At 43.8% G+C, this 21,628-nt stretch overlaps 2 protein-coding genes across 3 annotated transcripts in view; one reads left to right on the forward strand and one right to left on the reverse strand.

Moving 5' to 3' along the window:
• The window catches only part of LOC147116524 (uncharacterized), a 29,864-nt gene extending 20,699 nt beyond the window's left edge, over nucleotides 1-9,165 (reverse strand). The window contains exons 1-2 of the mRNA XM_085991545.1: nucleotides 8,612-9,165; nucleotides 4,422-4,510 (exon numbers count right to left, since the gene is read on the reverse strand). The gene's annotated coding sequence lies outside the window, so the exon portion shown is untranslated. The remainder of the gene's footprint in view (nucleotides 1-4,421; nucleotides 4,511-8,611) is intronic.
• Nucleotides 9,166-17,647: 8,482 nt separating this feature from the next.
• uri1 (URI1 prefoldin like chaperone) overlaps nucleotides 17,648-21,628 on the forward strand; it is a 63,876-nt gene continuing 59,895 nt past the window's right edge. The window contains exon 1 of one of the 2 annotated variants that reach the window (XM_085991550.1): nucleotides 17,648-18,106. In XM_085991550.1, the coding sequence (XP_085847676.1) occupies nucleotides 18,020-18,106 (87 nt within the window). In that variant the 5' untranslated portion in view covers nucleotides 17,648-18,019. The remainder of the gene's footprint in view (nucleotides 18,107-21,628) is intronic. The other variant, XM_085991551.1, reaches the window with a different exon arrangement.

Here is a 21,628-nt window from a genome sequence, read left to right on the forward strand (position 1 = left end):
GATAAGAGGGAGGCGTCATCAGCCATGCAGAAAGGGACGGCGAGGGATGCCTTCCCACTTCACAATTGGACAATAGGATGGGGGATCAAATGATTGACACCAGGTGATTACCAGCCCACCGAAATAACTATAAATATAGACGACCGAGAGGGGAAATCAGGCAGTCAGGGGCGAAGGCTTCCCCAAGGTGGCTATGGCCTAACACCTTGGTTAAGTTTAGCCTCTGAGGTGGCTGATGGCCTCATACCTCCAACAGCTTGAGAGATGACCCAACGGAAGTGACCACTGCAGCAATCCATCTAATCCGAGACCACCGTACTGCCTCCCCGTCCATCCGGTCGTGGCATTCCGATTCGGGAGTCGTAGATCGCTCCTACTGTCACGGGTTGTATGTCTATTATACTCGGCTTAAACCATATGTAATATCTGATTATGCTTTAAAACTGTAGCTCTTTAATAAAAGCCTTACAACTTCTAAAGCCCTGTTGGGTAATCTGTGTGAGCCTGTGATCCTAATCTTACACCAGTTCCCAAACTTTGCTGTAAAAAGTCGAGCCCCCAGGCACTTTCCCATGTGAAGGGACATTAAAATGAAGCTCAAGATCATTCTAGGTCCCTTTTTCACATGCCATCTAATTGCCAAATCTAGTGTGTGTACACAAGAGTCTTGAACTCACTCCCAATTTTATGTCTGGCCACATAATCATTTACTACTAGCCATGAAGTAAAGTGAATTTACAATAAATCCTGGGCATTTTCCTGACAAGCCCATTTAATGTAGCATATGACATTATAGCTTTTAAAAAAAAGACAAGTTTAAACCATATGTAATATCTGATTATGCTTTAAAACTGTAGCTCTTTAATAAAAGCCTTACAACTTCTAAAGCCCTGTCTAAAGACAAGTTTTTTTTTAAAAATAGCAAGACTATATGTCCAGGTCAGGATGGCGTGCAACTTGGGCATAACAGTATTTCCACAACATTTCTGCTCTGGTCCTTCTTGGTGGTAGAGGTCACAAAGGAGGTGTGCTGTTGAAGTAACCTTGGTGAGTTGCTCCAGTGCATCCTGTAGATTGTATTTACTGCAGTCTGTGATGGAGGGGATATGCCACTCGTCAGCATAGCCTGCCTCTACCCTGCCCTGCCATGGCATTGATACAGCTGGTTCAGTGCAGCTTAAATGATGATGGTGGGGGCCTTGGCGATGGTCATACCATTGAAGCATTGATGGTCAAGTGGAGATAACTGGGCTTTCTCGTGTTTGAGATGGTCATGACCTGGCACTTTTGTGTCACAAATGTGACCTGCCAATTGTCAGCCCAAGCTTGGATGTTATCCAGGTCCTGCTGTAGGCCAGCACGAGTTGCTTCATTATCAAAGGAGTTGTGAAATAAGCTGACCACTTCAGCAAACAGCCCCATTTCTGGCCTTATAATGGAAGAAAGGTTATTGATTAAGCAGCTGAAGATGGTTAAGTCAGACACCCTTTTCTGAAGAACTCCTGCAGTGATGTCCTTTGGGCTTTGGTGACTGGCCTCTAACAATCACAACCATCTTCCTTTGTGTCAGGCATAACTCTAGCCACTGAATGTGTTTTCCTTTGACTCCCATGGAGTTCAGTTTTGCTCGGGATCCTTGGTCCCACACTTGTGACTTGATATTAAGAGCAGCGACTTTCACCTCTCTTCTGACATTTATTCTCTGGCGTCCATGTCTGGATCAAGGTTGCGATGAGATGTAGAGCCAAGAGCTTTTGGCAAAATCCAAACTGAGCATGGATGAGCATGTTATTGGGGAGTAGGTGTTGCTTGATGGCATACTGACAACTCCTTTAATTACTTTTGCTGATGATTGGGAGGAGTCTGATAGGATTGTAAATTACATTTATCGTGTTTTTTGTGTGGATAGGATATATCTGGGTAATCTTCCATAATGTCGGGTATATGCCAGTATCATATCTGTACTGAAACTGCTGGGGGGGGGAGGGGGTGGCAAGCTAGCTAGCTCTGGTCCACAGGGCTTCAGCACTACACCCAAGATGTTATCAAGGACTCAGTGCACTCAATGCAGTGTACGTTCAATGCACTCAGCCATTTCTTAGTGTCACAGAGTAAACCAAATTCGATGAACACTGGTATCGAAGATGATGGGGACGTTGGGAGGAGGCTACGGAGGGTCATCCAATTGCTATTTTTGGCTAAAAACACTTCAGTCTAGTCTCCACCATGTTTGAGGATGCGGATGTTTAAGGAGCCTCCTCTTCCTGTTAGGTGCCCGATTGTCCATCACCACTCTCAAATGGGTGTGGTAGTGCTACGGAACGGTGTTCTCATTTGTTGGTTGTTGGGTCTGCTTAGCTCGGTCTGTAATCTGCTGCTTTTGGCATTTAGCCTGCAGGTACTGGAGTAGTAGCTTCACCAAGTTTGTATCTCATTCAAAGCAATACCTGGTGCTGCCCCTGGAACACCCTTCGACACTCGGCATTGAACCAGGGTTGATCTCCTGGCTTGATGGTGATCAGGGAGTGACTGATGCGCTACATCATGGTGTTACAAATTGTGGTGGTATGCAATTCTGCTGCTGATGGCCTACAGCACCTCGTAGCTGGCCAGTTTTGGGCTGCTAGCTTTTTCCTTAATCTGTCCCACTTACGATTGTGCCACACTACAAAATGGAGGATGTCCTCACACTGGAGACATATAACTTTGTCTTCACAAGGACTGTGCAGTGGTAATTAGCAAGAAGCTTCTTTGACCTTGCTTGACGTAAAGCCATGAGACTTCATGGGAGTCCGCAATCAATGTTAAGGACTCCCAGGACCACTCCTAACCAACTATATATCAGTGTTGCCACCTATCCTGCCGGTGGGACAGGACATACCCAAGGATGTTGATATTGGATAATAGATATAACTGTTAGATAATAGATATAACTACCAGTATGACTATGTCAGGCTGTTGCTTGACTAGTCTGAGACAGTTCTCCCACATTGGGCACTATCCCCAAGATATGAGTGAGAAGGACTTTGCAGGGTTGTCTGGGCCAAGATTGCCATAGTCTTATCCCGATACAATGTCTGTTGTGTTTGCATTACTGAATTTTGTAGCACTTATTTACAACTGCGTGGTTTGCTAAGCCACTTCAGAGGGCATTAGGAATCAACCACTAGGTCTAAAATACCGATCCTGTGAGTTAGAAACTGAGAATGGTGCACAAAATGGAGCTAATGTGATAAATAGTAGCATACATGATGAAAGATCATAAGATTTTAGGGTATTATATCACAGATAACATTCCAAGATTAGAATCTGTAAAGTCCAATGTGCAGCCAACAAACCCAATTACAATACTGGATGGAATTCACACTGCTCAGTGAAGAAACAGACCTGTGCATGCATATCTGCACACGAGCAGTAGTCAGTTCTTCAGTCATTAATTTTTTATGTTAAGAATGTGTGGATGGATAATACTAATATAACTCAAAAATAAAATTAGAAAGTGCCCAGAAGGTCTGATGACACTTTTGAAACACAGCTTTGCACTGAGCTGGAGTTATACCAAGCTAAGGTTTGCAATCCTGCTGTCTACAGTGATCCAGGGATTTCAAAAATCAATCTTGCATATCCCATGTTGGGATCAAGATTGTAATTTTACTTTTATCCAGATCTCTGCCTCTCCATGTTTCTTCCTTTAATGTAAACCAGCTTCTTTCATTATTAAACAGGTCTCTCCAATATTGAGCCAGTAGAATTCAACAACTATTTAAGGCCGTCGCACTAATAACCTGTCTGACTTGCTTCTAAAGCCTGTGATGCATATAGTACTGTCCTGGCTCCTACTCACACTCACCAGTAGGTATCTGCCTTTTAAATTCTTGCTCCTCCTAGCCTCTCCCTCAATCAGCAGTATTTCTCTCACGTCGACCTCTCTCTTGTTCGGACTCCTCTTTCTCTCCCTTACCCAAGTTTATTTTCCTTTCTCATTAACTTGTGGCTCTCTCCTTTGTTTTCCTCTCTGACTCATCTTCATTAATCACTAGGACTAGCAAGGCAGCATTATTCCTAGCGATTGGGTGAACTTACTATTATGTTATCTCCCAATTCCCAAATCCTGGAGATTTTAGGCTGCGAATCCTGGGACATGGGGAGCATTAAAATGGCTTGGGTCCTTAGATACAGGATCGCAAACCCTATCCTCTACTCAATGTGAAGTCTTGCATCAACTGGACAAACAATCCAAAGTGGTGTCACGCATATTGCATTCTGTGCACTGATGTGAAAGTGATAGCGTAACAGTGCTGTAAGTTATTCATAAAACTGTGTTCCATTATTGTATAAGAGAAAGGACTTCCGAAATTAATAAACTAGAGACTTATTCTCAAACAAGATCAGAAACTACACAATGTTACCTAGTAACTCACCAGTAGTTTATGCTTTCTAGCTGTCCGCTGTATTATACAAACCATGTGAAGTTGATGAATGTGTAGAGCTTGAATTTGTGCTGCACAAGCTGCAAAAAACAATAAAACATGTATTATTAAATGCCAAAGAGTGCTTTATATAACTGTATCCCCAAAAAAGTGAATAGCAATAATGCTACATCAAAATAATGTCAATAAAAACATTAAAAACAAACTGAGCAGCATATATTTTTTAAAAACCTAAGTGATCAAGTCAGTTAATAATGTAACCCATCTCTGACAACTTATTTAAAATTACTATTTTCAGATAATTCAAGCAGGGAGGTTTTACTCATGACTATTCAGGTTCAGCCACATCAACAATTCCTATATATCCAGTTACAAACCCAAATTACAGTTACAACTCTTTTTAAAAATCTAAGTACAGAACATCAAAACATTTCTGTATAAACTTATAAAAATGTATAAGCAGGAAATATTTTCCAAGGAAAACTAGGAACAAATACAGTAATGGGCATATAAAGTAGCCCAATCTAGTGGGAGGATAGAAGATTGGGAAGCATTGAAAAGCCAGCAAACAATAACTAAAAGATTAATTAAGAAAGGGAAGATAGATTATGAAAGTAAACTAGCAAAAAATATAAAAACAGATAGCAAGAGTTTCTACAGCTATATAAAAAGAAAAAGGGTGGCTAAAGTGAACATTGGTCCCTTAGAGGATGGGACCGGGAAACTAGTGGTGGGGAACATGGAGATGGCAAAGACGCTGAACAAATATTTTGTATCAGTCTTTACAGTAGAGGACACTAAAAATATCTCAACACTGGACAAACAGGGGGCAATGGGGGGGGGGGGGGGGGGGGGGGAGGAGCTAAAGACAATTAAAATCACTAAGGAGATGGTACTCAGTAAAATAATGGGACTTAAGGCGGATAAATCCCCCGGACCTGATAGCCTACATCCTAGGGTCTTGAGAGAAGTGGCGGTAGGGATTGTGGATGCATTGGTGATTATTTTCCAGAACTCCCTGGACTCAGGAAAGGTCCCGGCAGATTGGAAAACTGCTAATGTAACACCCTTATTTAAGAAGGGAAGTAGACAAAAAGCTGGAAACTATAGACCAGTTAGCCTAACATCTGTGGTTGGCAAAATGTTGGAGTCCATTATTAAGGAAACAGTAACAGAGCATTTGGATAAACATAATTTAATAGGACAGAGTCAGCATGGTTTTATGAAGGGGAAGTCATGTTTGACAAATTTGCTCGAATTCTTTGAGGATGTAACATACAGGGTGGATAAAGGGGAACCAGTGGATGTAGTGTATTTGGACTTCCAAAAGGCATTTGACAAGGTTCCACATAAAAGATTACTGATCAAGATAAGAAATCACGGGATTGGGGGTAATATACTGGCATGGGTGGAAGATTGGCTATCTAACAGAAAACAAAGAGTTGGGATAAATGGTTCATTCTCGGGCTGGCAATCAGTAACTAGTGGTGTTCCGCAGGGGTCAGTGCTGGGACCCCAACTGTTTACAATCTATATTAACGATTTGGAGGAAGGGACCGAGTGCAACATATCCAAGTTTGCAGACGATACAAAGATGGGAGGGAAAGCAATGAGGATGACATAAAAAACCTGCAAAAGGACATAGACAGGCTAAGTGAGTGGGCAGAGATTTGGCAGATGCAATATAATGTTGGAAAGTGTGAGGTTATGCACTTTGGCAGAAAAAATCAAAGAGCAAGTTATTATCTAAATGGAGAGAAACTGCAAAGTGCTACAGTACAAAGGGATTTGGGGGTCCTGGTGCATGAAACACAAAAAGTTAGTATGCAGGTGCAGCAGGTGATCAGGAAGGCCAATGGAATCTTGGCTTTTATTGCAAGGGGGATGGAGTATAAAAACAGGGAAGTCTTGCTGCAGTTATACAGGGTATTGGTGAGGCCACACCTGGAATACTGCGTGCAGTTTTGGTTTCCATATTTAAGAAAAGGTATACTTGCTCTCGAGGCGGTTCAGAGAAGGTTCACTTGGTTGATTCTGGAGATGAGGGGGTTGACGTATGAGGAAAGGTTGAGTAGGTTGGGCCTCTACTCATTGGAGTTCAGAAGAATGAGAGGCGATCTTATCGAAACATATAAGATTGTGAGGGGGCTTGATCGGGTGGATGCGGTGAGGATGTTTCCACTGATGGGCGAGACTAGAACTAGGGGGCATAATCTAAGAATAAGGGGCTGCCCTTTCAAAACTGAGATGAGGAGAAACTTCTTCACTCAGAGGGTAGTAAATCTATGGAATTTGCTACCCCAGAGAGCTGTGGAAGCTGCAACATTAAATAAATTTAAAATGGAGATAGACAGTTTCCTAGCAGATAAGGGAATTAGGGGTTACGGGGAGAGGGCAGGGAAGTGGACGTGAGTCTAGATTCGGATCAGCCATGATCCTATTGAATGGCAGAGCAGGCCCGAGGGGCCGTATGGCCTACTCCTGCTCCTACTTCTTATGTTCTTATGTTGATGTGGACTGTTTCTTAAGTCAAGTACAAATGGAGGAGTGCAACTGTTACTACCGATCATATAGGAATGGCTAGTCAGCACTATACCACTTTCTTCTTCTAGCTCCTGTAGAACATATGCAAGCAGGAAAACGTGACAACGTTTTGCATAACACTGACATTCTGATTTAAAACATCAAGCCGAGATACATTTATTCAATATCAAACAAAACTACAAGACAGAACGGACAAGGCACTGGGAACCAAAGAGTGAAAATGTAATAAACAGCGTCAGTTTGGTGTTTCAGCCATGGCGCAGTTAGTAGCACCCTCGCCTCTGAGTCAGATGGTTGTGGGTTCAAATCCCACACCAGGGACTTGAGCACAAAAATCTAGGCTGACACTCAAGTGCAGTACTGAGGGAATGCTGCACTGTCGGAGGTGCCATCTTTCGGATGAGCTGTTAAACCAAGGCCCTGTCTGCACCCTCAGGTGGACGTAAACGATCCTATGGCACTATTTCGAAAAAGAGCAGGGGAGTTATCCCGGTATAACAACAGAAAATGCTGGAAAAACTCAGCAGGTCAGGCAACATCCGTGGAGAGAAATTTGAGTTGACGTTTCGGGTTGGACCCTTCTTCAAAACGGGAAAGAAAAGAAACTAGATCGAAGGCAGGGCTGCGATCGGACAAAAGAATAAAAGAAACAAAAGAAGTAAAAGAGATTAGAAGCTAGACGTTCTGTTCTGTTGTTATTTCGGATTTCCAACATCTGCAGTATTTTGCTATCGAGTTATCCCGGTGTCCTAGCCAATATTTATCTCTCAAATCAACATCTCAAACAGATTATCTAGTCATTAACACATTGCTGCTTGTGGGAGCTTGCGTGCAAATTGGTGTTTCCTACATTACAATAGTGACTACACTTAAAAAAAACTTAATTGGCTGTAAAGCGCTTTGGGACGTCCAGTGGTCGTGAAAGTCTTTTTTCAACGGGATCAGACGCTATTCTACAATCAATTTCCCTCTCTCCTCCACCATCTACCCATACAGATACACAAATTCTCTCTCTCGGACATCCCATATATATGATATAATAATAATTGAGTGTGCTGATATTGTAAAAGATCTTCGGAGCTCCAGGAGCACTCTTTGAACTCGGACTCTGTAAAATGGCTCTCCTGATTGGCAGGGAATGATATGATGACAATAATTTAAGTGCAAGGATTTAAAGGGACAATTGACAATTCCTTTTTTTTTTAATTTCCCGTTTCGACTCAATACTTGATTTTGAGAGACACACCACTTTTTAATCAAATGCCCGGTTCCCTTTCTCTCTGGCAAAACATACCCGCGACGCTAAGCGGAGATTTCTAACCGAACGGGGTCAAAGCCCATGAAATCGGTACGAAGCCCAGACCCGGAACAGAGACAAAATACAGCAGCAAACTCCCCGCCGCACCCGGGGGTAAAGGGGTGACGGAGCTGCGCTGAGTTAGCCGGCAGTGAACAACTTGCAGCGGGTTTGCGGGGACCCGGGACATTTTAAAGAAAAGCTCGGCTCAAGGGCGCGCGCCCGAGGAGCCCATTCCAGCCGAGGCCGCGAGTCCAACGGCTCCGTCTCCTCATTCTTCAAACTCTCCGTCTCCTCATTCTTCAAACTCTCCGCCCGACTTTAACACAACGGCCTTTACCTTTCCGTGCTCTTCTCGGAGCCGCGTGAGTCGCTGCGAGCGGGGCGGCTTGTCGGCGGCGCAGGGCCGCTGCTGCGAGTCCGCCATCTCCTTCAGACCGAGCCGAGCGTGTGTTCAACAGACACTCGAGAGCTGGGAGTCCTAAAGAAATGTTTATGAATGTGATAGCTGCAGCCGCGGAGCTCCTCACTCCTCGTGCACATAGAGGGAGCAGGCGTTTTCATCCAGAATGTCGGCGCAGGAAACATTTCACACTCGCATTATTATCCCACCGGCTTCAGCCCAGCTTTTACAAGGAAGCCGCTCGGTCTCCACACCGCCTGCCGCTCGGCGCCATCTTCCTCGCCCGCAGCATTCTGGGAGCACAGGCACCAAAACAAGCGGCAGCTCGCACATGGGCACTGGGAGCGCAGCAATGTGAGGCTGCACCCGGAGCCCGGGTCTCCCGGCACCGAACACTGGGAGCGCAGCAATGTGAGGCTGCAGCCGGAGCCCGGGTCTCCCGACACCGAACACTGGGAGCGCAGCAATGTGAGGCTGCAGCCCGGAGCCCGCGTCCCCCGCGGGGCCTGGAGTGCATAATTAATCTGGACAACCAAATTTTAATTTGATTGGTGGAGGGCTGTTTAAAAGGGTTATTGGTTATTTGTGAACTTGTTTTTGGTCGAATGAAAAGAGAGGAGCCCGCGTCCCCCTGGTACCACTCACTATTCTTCAATGTCTTCGTTTCAAATTTCACATTGTCCTTGTAATGACTGCATATATCCTCCTGTTAATACCTGGTGTCTAAGGTTGGTGTACTCTTGTGATGCACTCTTAAACAAATAATCTGTACCTAATACAGCTTTTCTAAGGTTGGTGTATTACCAGAGGAGCGCAAGTTGAATGATTTTAAGTCCTTTCAAGTGGAGTGTTTTTAAGCGGTCTGCTACAGAGGTTGTTATGGATCAGTGTATGGATACACTGAAGTATGTAAAAGGATGCTGAGTTTTTCCTTGCACTAATCATTAATATCCATATATTTGCAAAGCAAGCATATGAAATTAGAATTGCCGAGGAAATTAAAACATTAAAGCTAAATCAGAGAGGAATAGGGAAAGGGGGATACACTAGTACAGGACATTAGCTACAGATGTAGGTGTCAAGGCTCGTGAAGATGTGTACATAACCAAAAAAGTTAAAAGATTTTTGGTTCACTAATTATGAGAAAAAGGGTCATAGGAGTAGAACAAAGTAGACGCTCCAATAGTCAGATTAAAGGGTGTAATAACATTTAGAACAATTAAAGGATGCAACAACAGGTAGGAGGACTAGATGGAGACTTGAGATTTTCTATATTTCTACCAAAGCACAGCTACGTATAAAATTGGGCTATGGCATATACAGCATTTTTTAAATTTGCTTTTTTTCTTCCCAAGCAATGATTAAAGTCATAATCCCTCTGGAGGCTATAAATGTCAAGGTTATATATTTTTAATTCTATTCCCAGATTTGCTGTGTTCCATGGATGATGGAAATGGGGATATGGCTGTACTCTAATGGATTTTAAAATGACAGCAGAGATTAATTTTGCAATGTGTGTTACTTGTCACACATCCAGTACTCATTGAACATGCAGGGAATATATTTACATCAATTGCAGGTGCATACACATAACGTGGTACCAGACTGGCATGCAGAAATGACAGTGTTCGTGAGCAACAAAAAGAGGCAGAGAAAAAGAAAGAAACACAGTAAAAAAAATAACAGAGGGAGAAATAAGCACTGTAGTAGGTTGCAGGTCTTATTTCTAAGCTTTGATCAAAATGTTTTTGTTCTTTGTGTTCTTTCATGTGTCTTCTCTACAAAGGAAAAAAATATTACTGGGTTACAATTTCTATACAGTTAATGTAAATGAAGACAGTGAATGACCAGGAGACCGACTACGTGTTAAATTTCATCTTTTCCAGTGCAGGAAAGATTAATGAAAGAGTACTAACTTAAGTTTTAATATCCTCCATTAAATGCATTTAAAATAAGGGATTTAAATGCATAAATTAATTAAACTTACTTTGCATTGGGAAGTAGCAAGAGTCTGTCAGCTTTCCACAGGAATATTCTATTGATCTCTATAGATATGTGAAGAGAAAAAGATTGATCTATAGATATGTGAAGAGAAAAAGATTGGTAAAGTCAAACGTAGGTCCCTTGCAGTCAGAATCAGGGGAATTTATAATGGGGAACAAAGAAATGGCAGACCAATTAAATACATACAGGTAGACTACCCTTTATCCGGACTTCTGAAAACCGAAACCCTCTAAAAACCTTCGGTTTTTTCGTTCAGCGTAAGTCGTGCGTACGACTTACGCTGAACGAAAAAACCGAAGGTTTTTAGAGGGTTCCGGTTGCGGAAGTTCGGATAAAGGGTAAGTCGTGCGCACACCCCCCCGCCAACCGCCAGCCCCGACAACCGGCGACCCCGCCAGCCGCGACAACCGCCGACCCCGCCAGCCCCGACAACCGCCGACCCCCCCGCGGACCCCGCCAGCCCCGACAACCGCCAGCCCCGACAACCGCCGACCCCCCCCGCGGACCCTGCCAGCCCCGACAACCCCCCCCCCGCGTACCCCACCGACCCCAACTGACTTACGCTGAGCGTCAGCGTAAGTCGTGCGCACGACCCCCCGCCGACCCACCTTCCGAAATCCGAAATTCTCCTTTATCCGAAACTCGGCTGGTCCCGAGGTTTTCGGATAAAGGATAGTCTACCTGTACTTTGGTTCTGTCTTCACAAAGGAGGACACAAATAACCTCCCAGAGATGTCAGGGAACATAGGGTCTAACGAGAGGGGGGAACGGAATGAAATCAGTATTTGTAGGGAAATGGTGTTAAGGAAATTGACGGGATTGAAGGCCGATAAATCCCCAGGGCCTGATAATCTACATCCTAGGGTACTTAAGGAAGTGGCCCTAGAAATAGTAGATGCATTGCTGGTCATCTTCCAAAATTCTATAGACTCTGGAACAGTTCCCATGGATTGGAGGGTAGCTAATGTAACCCCACTATTCAAAAAAGGTGGTAGAGAAAAACGGGGAATTACAGACCGGTAAGCCTGACATCAGTAGTGGGGAAAATGCTAGAGTCCATTATAAAAGACGTAATAGCAGAGCACTTGGAAAACAGTGACCGGATCGGACAAAGTCAACATGGATTTACAAAAGGTAAATCGTACTTGACTAATCTACTGGAATTTTTTGAGAATGTAACTGGTAGAATAGATAAGGGAGAACCAGTGGATGTGGTGTATTTGGACTTTCAGAAGGCTTTCGATAAGGTCCCGCATAAGAGATTAGCGTGTAAGGTTAAAACACGTGGGATTGGGGGCAAGGTACTGACTTGGATAGAGAACTGGCTGGCAGACAGGAAGCAAAGAGTTGGAATAAACGGCTCTTTTTCCGAGTGGCAGGCAGTGACTAGTGGGGTACCGCAGGGATCGGTCCTAGGACCCCAGCTATTCATCACAATATATATTAGTGATCTAGACGAGGGAACTAGATGTAATATCTCCAAGTTTGCAGGCGACACAAAGCTGGGAGGGCGTGTGTGCTGTGAGGAGGATGCCGAGAAACTCCAGTATGATTTGGACAGGTTGGGTGATTGGGCAGATGCAGTATAATGTGGATAAATGCGAGGTGATCCACTTTGGTGGCAAAAACAGGAAGGCAGATTATTATCTGAACGGCAATAGATTGGGAGAAGGGGAAGTGCAACGAGACCTGGGTGTCCTTGTGCACCAGTCGCTGAAGGTAAGCATGCAGGTGCAGCAGGCGGTTAAGAAGGCAAATGGTATGTTGGCCTTCGTAGCGAGAGGATTCGAGTACAGGAACAAGGATGTCTTGCTGCAGTTGTACAGGGCCTTGGTGAGACCGCACCTTGAGTATTGTGTGCAGTTTTGGTCGCCTTATCTGAGGAAGGATATTCATGCCATGGAGGGAGTGCAGCGAAGATTCACCAGACTGATACCTGGGATGGCAGGAATGACGTATGAGGAGAGATTGGGTCGATTGGGCTTATACTCGCTGGAGTTTAGAAGAATGAGAGGGGATCTCATTGAAACTTATAAAATTCTAACAGGACTAGACAGACTAGATGCAGGAAGGATGTTCCCGATGGCGAGGGAGTCCAGAACCAGGGGTCACAGTCTAAAGATAAGGGGTAAGCCATTTAGGACAGAGATGAGGAGGAATTTCTTCACCCAGAGAGTGGTGAACTTGTGGAATTCTCTACCACAGAAGGCAGTTGAGGCCAATTCATTAAATATATTCAAGAAGGAGTTAGATATATTTCTTAAGGCTAAAGGGATCAAGGGATATGGGGAGAAGGCAGGGACAGAGGTACTGAGTTTGGATGATCAACCATGATCTCATTGAATGGCGGAGCAGGCTCGAGGGGCCGAATGGCCTACTCCTGCTCCTATCTTCTATGTTTCTATTGTAGCAAGATCGTATTTTTAAAATTGATTAGAGATTAAGATTCTTTCTGAAATTCTGTTTCAGTTTTAAAATTGTGTTTTGTTCTTCTGAATCATGTTTGTTAGTATTGCGGTATTTGTTTCTGTGTCTCTTTTAATTTCCCACATTATATAATACTACCTGTCTCTATTTATAATTCAAATCAATATACATACTTTATGCTAATTTGCCAGGTTATGAAAATTATCCCTGTGGAAGTACGGAAGAACACATGAAAACATGGAAATGAGAATAGTTAGTTCAGCCCATCAGCAATAATGTTTTTATTTTTAAATGTTTTAACTTTTATTTCTGTAGATAATTTTGGTAATATTCTCAGGTAAGTATATTTTAAATTAATAAACCCTCACCCTCCCAAATTTTTGGGTAGTATATGGTATGGCATTGGCAAACAACATCAATTCAACCTTCAGTAAATGACCCAGTTAATATGCAGCACAAAAGGAGATTAATAATATTTCTTTGGATTGCCTTGGCTGATAGCATCACAGCATATCCACTTAATTTTTTAATCACAATAACCCAATACATTTAAGGCCCTATGGCAAAGCCCATATATTCAATTTTTTGCGCAGGTAAATAATACTAAAATAAAATAATAAAAATTAAATGATTACATGGAAAGTATATCCAGGGGTAAATGCTTAATGTAGGTATTTAATATTCCCACTACTTATTTCAAGAGTAACTTTTTTTTAGAAAAAAGCACTGTGAATAGCAACCTGGCAACAAAAGTTGGATCAATTTCACACTTGTACTGCAATAGTGACTAGGGGTAGAGAGGACACACTGGATGCGTCCAGTACTCCTATAACAAGTAGTAGAGAATGTGCTGTTGTATTACAAAGAATTACTTTTTGTGACTTTTGTGCAGTTCATTCTTTCACTAGAGCCCATAGAATGATTTATTTTCTAAAATCGAATTGATGGTGAAATGTACCCTTTTAACTGCTGAGAGGCACAGAATTGTGGCAAGGCTCATTACCTAGCCACATGGACTCTGGCTGCAGTATTCGTCAGAAGGTAGAGCTGTACTCATGCAGCTTAGGATCCCTTACTAAAGCCTTTTTAGAAATGGAGAATCAGAAGGTCAGCAACACTGCAGATAGATTTTAAACCTTTATTTTAGTCATGGGTAGATAATGCAGTGACACAGAATGGAAGGATGTCAGCTCCATTGAAAGGGGGGGTGTTGTGCAAAGGTCAGTGAACATTTGTATAGAGTGTCTCAGCTCATTGTTCTGGTTTACCTCCGAGCAGCTGGCAAAAAGTAGCACTGAAGGTGGCCTAGGACCAGGCTGCAACTCAACTGCAGAAACTTGTAGCCCAGATGAGATGTGTCAATGGGACAAAAATGGAGACAAGTTTATGCCCTTTTCTGTTCCCTGGCCACCGTTTCCATCCCTGGCAACTGTCTGAAGCTGAGCCAGACCGTTCTCAACCTTGGTCTTGTCTTTGACCCCGAGATGAGCTTCCGACCACATATCTGCTCCATCACCAAGACTGCCTACTTCCACCTCCATAACATCACCCAACTCCGGCCCTGCCTCAGCTCATCTGCTGCTGAAACCCTCATCCATGTTTTTGTTACCTCTAGACTTGACTTTTCCAATGCTCTCCTGGCCAGCCTCCCATCGTCCACCCTACATAAACTTGTGCTCATCCAAAACTCGGCTGCCCGTATCTTAACTCGCTCCAAGTCTCGTTCATCCATCACCCCCGTGCTTGCTGACTTACACTGGCTCCCAGTCCGACAATGTCTCAATTTAAAAATCCTCATCTTTGTTTTCAAATCCCTCCATGGCCTCGCCGCTCCCTAGCTCTGTAACCTCCTCCAGCCCTACAAGCTTTTGAGATCTCTGCGCTCCTCCAATTCTGGCCTCTTGCATAGCCCCGATTTTAATCAGTCCACCACTGGCCGCCGTGCTTTCAGCTGCCTGGGCCCTAAGCTCTGGAATTCCCTCCTTAAATCTCTCCAACTCTTTACCTCTCAGGTTTTAAGATGCTCCTTAAAACCTATCTCTATGACCAACCTTTTGGTCATCTGCCCTGATATCTCCTGTGGCTCGGTGTCAGAAATGTTCTTATTGATATCGCTCATGTTAAGCGCCTTGGGACGTTTCGCTACGTTAAAGGGAAGTTGGAACAATTAAAAAAAAAAAAAAAAAAATTTCAGTCATGAACTTAATGAGCATCCTCTTGTTTTGTCGACAGGATAACAAATCACGTTGAAATGCAGCATCACATCATTAGCGTATATCATTATTAAAATAAGACAGCTCGTCAAACAGAAATAGATTTGACAATTTTTTTTCATGGAAGCAGAGCTTTAAAATAACACTTTCAAGTAGCCCGTACTAACATAATTTTATATGCTCAACCTGTTATCCATAGCCATGATTGGTACTAACTATTGGAAACAATGTTGGGGGTGGGACAAATGGAGACAGACTGCAAATGTTTTCAAACAAATATATTTTGCGGTATGTGTGGGTGATGTTAAAAGCCTATTTTCCATTTAGGATTGCCGGAAGCCTCTTGAACTCTGAAGCCAAATGTACTGCCTCTAAAACCCCTCCCACACCACCCAGCTGACATCATCCAATTTACCACAGAGCATAGACTGACCCCGTAGCAGTTTTAAACCACTCCACTTGAAATCATTCAACGTGCATTTATACGGCGCTCCTCTGGTAATACACGACCTTAGACTAGAGTGCATAATTACCCCCGGCAACCAAATTTTAATTTAAGTTGTGAAGTTTTGTAAGAACATAAGAAGTAGGAGCAGGAGTAGGCCATTCGGCCCTTCGAGCCTGCTCTGCCATTCAATGAGATCATGACTGGTCTTCTGCCTCAACTCCATTCACCGGCCCTATCGCCATATCCCTTGATGCCCTTACTAGCCAGAAATCTGTCGACATCTGTTTTGAATATGCCCAGTGACTGAGCCTCCACAGCCCTCTGGGGTAGAGAATTCCAAAGATTCACAACCCTCTGTGTGAAGAAATTTCTTCTCATCTCAGTCCTGATTGGCCTACCCTTTATCCTGAGGCTGTGGCCCCTGGTTCTAGACTCCCCAGCCAAGGGAAACATTCTCCCAGCATCCACCCTATCAAGCCCTGTAATAATTTTGTATGCTTCAATGAGATCCCCTCTCATTCTTCTGAATTCAAGAGAATACAGGCCTAGTTTACTCAATCTCTTCTCGTACGACAGTCCTGCCATCCCAGGAATCAATCTCGTGAATCTTCGTTGCACTCCCTCTATGGCAAGTATATCCTTCCTTAGGTAAGGAGAACAAAATTGTACACAGTACCCCAGGTGTGGTCTCACCAAGGCCCTATATAATTGGAGTAAGACTTCTTTACTCCTGTACTCAAATCCTCTTGTAATGAAGGCCAGTATACCATTTGCCTTCCTAATGGCTTGCTGCACCTGCACATTCACTTTCAGTGACTCATGTACAAGGACACCCAGGTCCCTTTGAGCATCTGCATTCCCCAATCTTTCACCATTTAGGAAATACTCTGCCTGTTTTTTTCTACCAAAGTGGATAACTCGCATTTATCCACATTATATTCAATCTGCCATGTTCTCGCCCACTCACTGAGCCTGTCGAGATCCCCTTGAAGCCTCTTCACATCCTCTTCGCAACTGACACTGCCACCTAGCTTTGTGTCATCAGCAAATTTGGAAATGTTACACTTAGTCCCCTCATCCAAATCATTGATATAGGTTTCCTTTAATGTTTTAAGTTTACTTAGTCTATTGGTTTATGAGTTGCTCAAAAGAGTACACCGACTTAGAGTGCATAATTACCCCAAGCAACAACATTTTAATTGAAGTTGTTAAGTTTTCTTTAATGTTTTAAGTTAGTCTATTTGTTTATTGTTGGTACCCAAGAGTACACCGACCTTAGACACCAGGTTTTAACAGGAGGATGTATGCAGTTATTACAAGGACAATGCGAAATTTGAAACGAAGACACTTAAAAGTAGTTTTAAATTAATACGAGACATTTGGCGGGGGGGGAGGAATATTTATACGGCACGACTATTCGTGTTGCTTTCAGCAGTGAGGTACACCCATTTCCCCAAGGACCAGTGCTGGTGCCGGGGTACGCGGGCTCCGGGCTGCAGCCTCACATTGCTGCGCTCCCAGTGGGCCGGGGGACGCGGCCTCACATAGCTGCGCTCCCAGTGTTAGGTGCCGGGGGACACGGGCTCCAGCTTCACATTGCTGTGCTGGTACCGGGGGACGTGGGCTCCTGGTGCAGCCTCACATTGCTGCGCTCCCAGTGCTGGTGCCGGGAGACCCGGGCTCCGGGTGCAGCCTCACATTGCTGCGCTCCCAGTGCTGGTACCGGGGGACGCGGGCTCCGGGTGCAGCCTCACATTGCTGCGCTCCCAGTGCTGGTGCCGGGGGACACGGGCTCCGGGCTGCAGCCTCACATTGCTGCGCTCCCAGTGCTGGTGCCGGGAGACACGGGCTCCGGGTGCAGCCTCACATTGCTGCGCTCCCAGTGCTGGTACCGGGGGACGCGGGCTCCGGGTGCAGCCTCACATTGCTGCGCTCCCAGTGCCCATGTGCGAGCCGCCGCTTGTTTTGGTGCCTGTGCTCCCAGAATGCTGCGGGCGAGGAAGATGGCGCCGAGCGGCAGGCGGTGCGGAGACCGAGCGGCTTCCTTGTAAAAGCTGGGCTGAAGCCGGTGGGATAATAATGCGAGTGTGAAATGTTTCCCGCGCCGACATTCTGGATGAAAACGCCTGCTCCCTCTATGTGCACGAGGAGTGAGGAGCTCCGCGGCTGCAGCTATCACATTCATAAACATTTCTTTAGGACTCCCAGCTCTCGAGTGTCTGTTGAACACACGCTCGGCTCGGTCTGAAGGAGATGGCGGACTCGCAGCAGCGGCCCTGCGCCGCCGGCAAGCCGCCCCGCTCGCAGCGACTCGCGCGGCTCCGAGAAGAGCACGGAAAGGTAAAGGCCGTAAATAAGAGGCCGGCGGCGGCCGTTGTGTTAAAGTCGGGCGGAGAGTTTGAAGAATGAGGAGACGGAGCCGTTGGACTCGCGGCCTCGGCTGGAATGGGCTCCTCGGGCGCGCGCCCTTGAGCCGAGCTTTTCTTTAAAAGGATCGCGCCGCCTTGCTTAAAATGTCCCGGGTCCCCGCAAACCCGCTGCAAGTTGTTCACTGCCGGCTAACTCAGCGCAGCTCCGTCATCCCTTTACCCCCGGGTGCGGCGGGGAGTTTGCTACTGTATTTTGTCTCTTCCGGGTCTGGGCTTTGTACCGATTTCATGGGCTTTGACCCCGTTCGGTTAGAAATCTCCGCTTAGCGTCGCGGGTATGTTTTGCCAGAGGGAAAGGAACCGGGCATTTGATTAAAAAGTGGTGTGCCTCACAAAATCAAGTACATTTAGAGTTTCGAATTACAAAAGAATCGAAACTGAAAGTAATACGCACTAATTGGGTTGCACCTTTAAAGCCTTCTCCTCTTGTGTTAAATCAAATCAAAAAACAAATATAACTAAAAAACCAGTAACTTTTAAAAACTCAAATCAGAAATTAAATTAAAATTTGGTCATTTGGACCTATTATGCACTCCAGTCCCCGCGGCGCCCACCGGTCACGAAATTGCTCGAGTGTGCCGGCGGAGACCGCGTGCTCCATCTCCAGGGCCACCCGGGCGCGAACATGGCCGCGGAAGGGCGGGACTTTAAAGCCTTCTGATGTCACGTTGATTAAATCCTTCTGGAACTTTCTTTAGTTTACTCTTCGCATCAGTGAGCAGCAACATGAGACTTAATTTCCCAAAATAAAATAAACTAACCGCCTCCTCCCCTTGTTAGCTAATCAAAGCAGTTATACAATATAATAATCCAGTAGTGAAAAGTTTTAATGAAAAAAAGTAGTTTGAAAGTTTTACATTTTCGACATAAATTTACATGCAACACCCAACGTTAAATGTAGGTCGATTCTGACTCTCATGTTCTTAGCTGGTTTTTCTGTACGGTTCCCTCCAATTTTATTTGCCAGCTTTTTATCACTTCTCTTTCTTGGATTTTGCTGTGAGCCGTTCATTCGACTTGCACTTGCCCATCGACTTTCTATGGGGTTTCACACAGCAACTTGCTGTCACTAACCATCCAAACAGCACAGTGCCCTGGCATCTGGGACCCATGTGAACAGGACAAGCAACTGTGTATCTCCTTAACCAATCAGATTGAAGTCGTGCACAGTCTGAACCAGGAAGTGTCAGAATAGTTAAATCAATGTGAAATCAAGAGAAGGAAAGAAAGATTGGATTAAAAGAGAGAAACAAGAGACAAAGAAAAAGTAAAACAAAATATTTTAAATTATAATTTTTTAATCTCCAACAACAATTAAAAGCTGAAGCAATGAGAATTGACACTTGTAAAAGTTAATTTTCAATGCCAAAGAGGTTTGGCAGCAATTAAGACTTACATTGCCATTAAATGGGTACTTAGACTGGAATGAACAAGCCCTGACTCTCTCTGGCAAGTTTAGTCTGTATCTGAGGTAAGTACAGGAACTTCACGTCGTTCAATACATTTGAATGGTGAGTCAGACAGCGAGATGCTGATTTCGGGAAGCTTACACAGTAACGTCACATCTCAGACAGCAGCTTCTGGATTTCCGCATTTAATTGCACCTGTGCGGTCGCTGGAAGTTGCTGTTAGCCTCACCGTTATTTTCACAGCAAAGTCTGGCCCATAGACTCGTGCTTGAGTATGGAGCTATAGGTTCCAGTTACCCTCATAACTTTTCCAAGTAGTAATTATTCATGTATGAGCCTGACTGTGACTGTCAGCTGGCGGAGACATCACTGGCATACCTATTTCTCCTCTTCTGTGCTCGCGCTCAGCAGGGAATGCTGAATAACAACCAGGAGCTGGAACTCGAGTTGATTTTACACTTCATAGCCCAAAATTGGCACTGTAACCAATTGTAGCATGTCTACACGGTTCCATTGAGCTTAGCTAACTCAGCATACCCAAACTTGGGTATGTCCTGATCTGTAAGGCTAAGCTAATGCCTAGATAAACTCTCTGAACCACTGGGGACACGTTTTCAGTTTAATTATTTGACTAATTGGTCTAATATTGAAAATAGGTATTGGTTGGTTGATTTGCTCTGTCAAAAGTACACAGTAGAAAATCACTGGCAGTAGATCCAACGCGTAGAAATAGAAGTCCAGTCGATAATTATGCTTTAAGAGGGAGTCATTCCATGGGTCACACTTTAAACAACAAAATTGCATTTATGCATTTTGTATAATAATTTTTATTTTAGTGAGCGTTGATGACTGACATAAGAGAAAACTGATTTCAAGGTGTTGTTGAGCCAAACTAATATAGGGGAGTTGACGAGCGAAGTGAAAATCACATGAAAACTGAAAAAACTTAGATTAATAACTGACAATTTTTCTTACATGTTGCAAGTAGAAGTTTAATCTGAAATTGTCAAACATTCATGGCATTTTTCTAAATAGAAGCAAATGAATTGCAGTGTCTACCTACATAAAGGAGGTAATTCTACTCTCTCTGCTGTTGCCTATTTCATTGCTAGGACCAGATTATAACACAGGGTATATTGTGATACTGTATCAAGTTCAATTGATGAACTATTGTACAAGTAAAAATGTGTAAAGTGATCAACAGAAAACAAGCAAAAAGGGGCACAAAATTCAATTTCAGTAAATATTGAATGGTCTACTTCAGAACTTGATGTGTTACCCAGATAATCAATTCTTTCTTGTAACATATTAAAGCAATTAACAACAGTTATTTACTTCCTTTTGTTGTATCTAAGCTCATGTATTATTAGGATCTAATACCTTGTTTATGCTGGACCTCGATTTAAATTTGATGTTTGAATTCAAGATGGACCTCAATTCACTGCTTACATTGTAATTTCTCTGTGGAGTCTCTCCAGTAGTATCCAGACAAGTACATTCCTTGATTTACTTGCACATTGATGTATATGCACACCTGGGCACTGCAGAACATCATTTTTTAAAAATTGATTCAGTCTGCCAACTTCATCATTTAAATATAGCAACATGCATTTTTAATGTGCGCAGGTCATTCAGGCATTTTAGTGGTGACCTTGCAGTTGTTTTGGTGACATTGAACTTCGAACTTAATGGTTTGACCAAAACAAGTACACACCCACACTGCAGCATTCTGCATATGTGGGTATGTCTCTACGGCAGATAATACCAGTGGTGAAGCTGTTGGTGTGGAAACCAAATATATTTTGTAAACGCTGAGCTGTCTCAGAATTTATTTCAGTATAAAACTCCTTTGCTAAGAGTTTTTGTTTGTCAGCTGTGTTTGAAATGCAGATTTGACATATTTGCAGTGAATAATCAAACACATATTGTAGAAGATATTTGGGTTTATTCTGGTGTTCAAAGAGTATGATGTATAGTACTTTGAAGTTCACCGGTCTGTATATTTATTTGATTATTACTGCAGT

Source organism: Somniosus microcephalus, chromosome 6 (genome assembly GCF_052327205.1).
Source record: "Somniosus microcephalus isolate GS21.2 chromosome 6, FLI_Smic_1.0, whole genome shotgun sequence".
Taxonomy (NCBI): domain Eukaryota; kingdom Metazoa; phylum Chordata; class Chondrichthyes; order Squaliformes; family Somniosidae; genus Somniosus; species Somniosus microcephalus.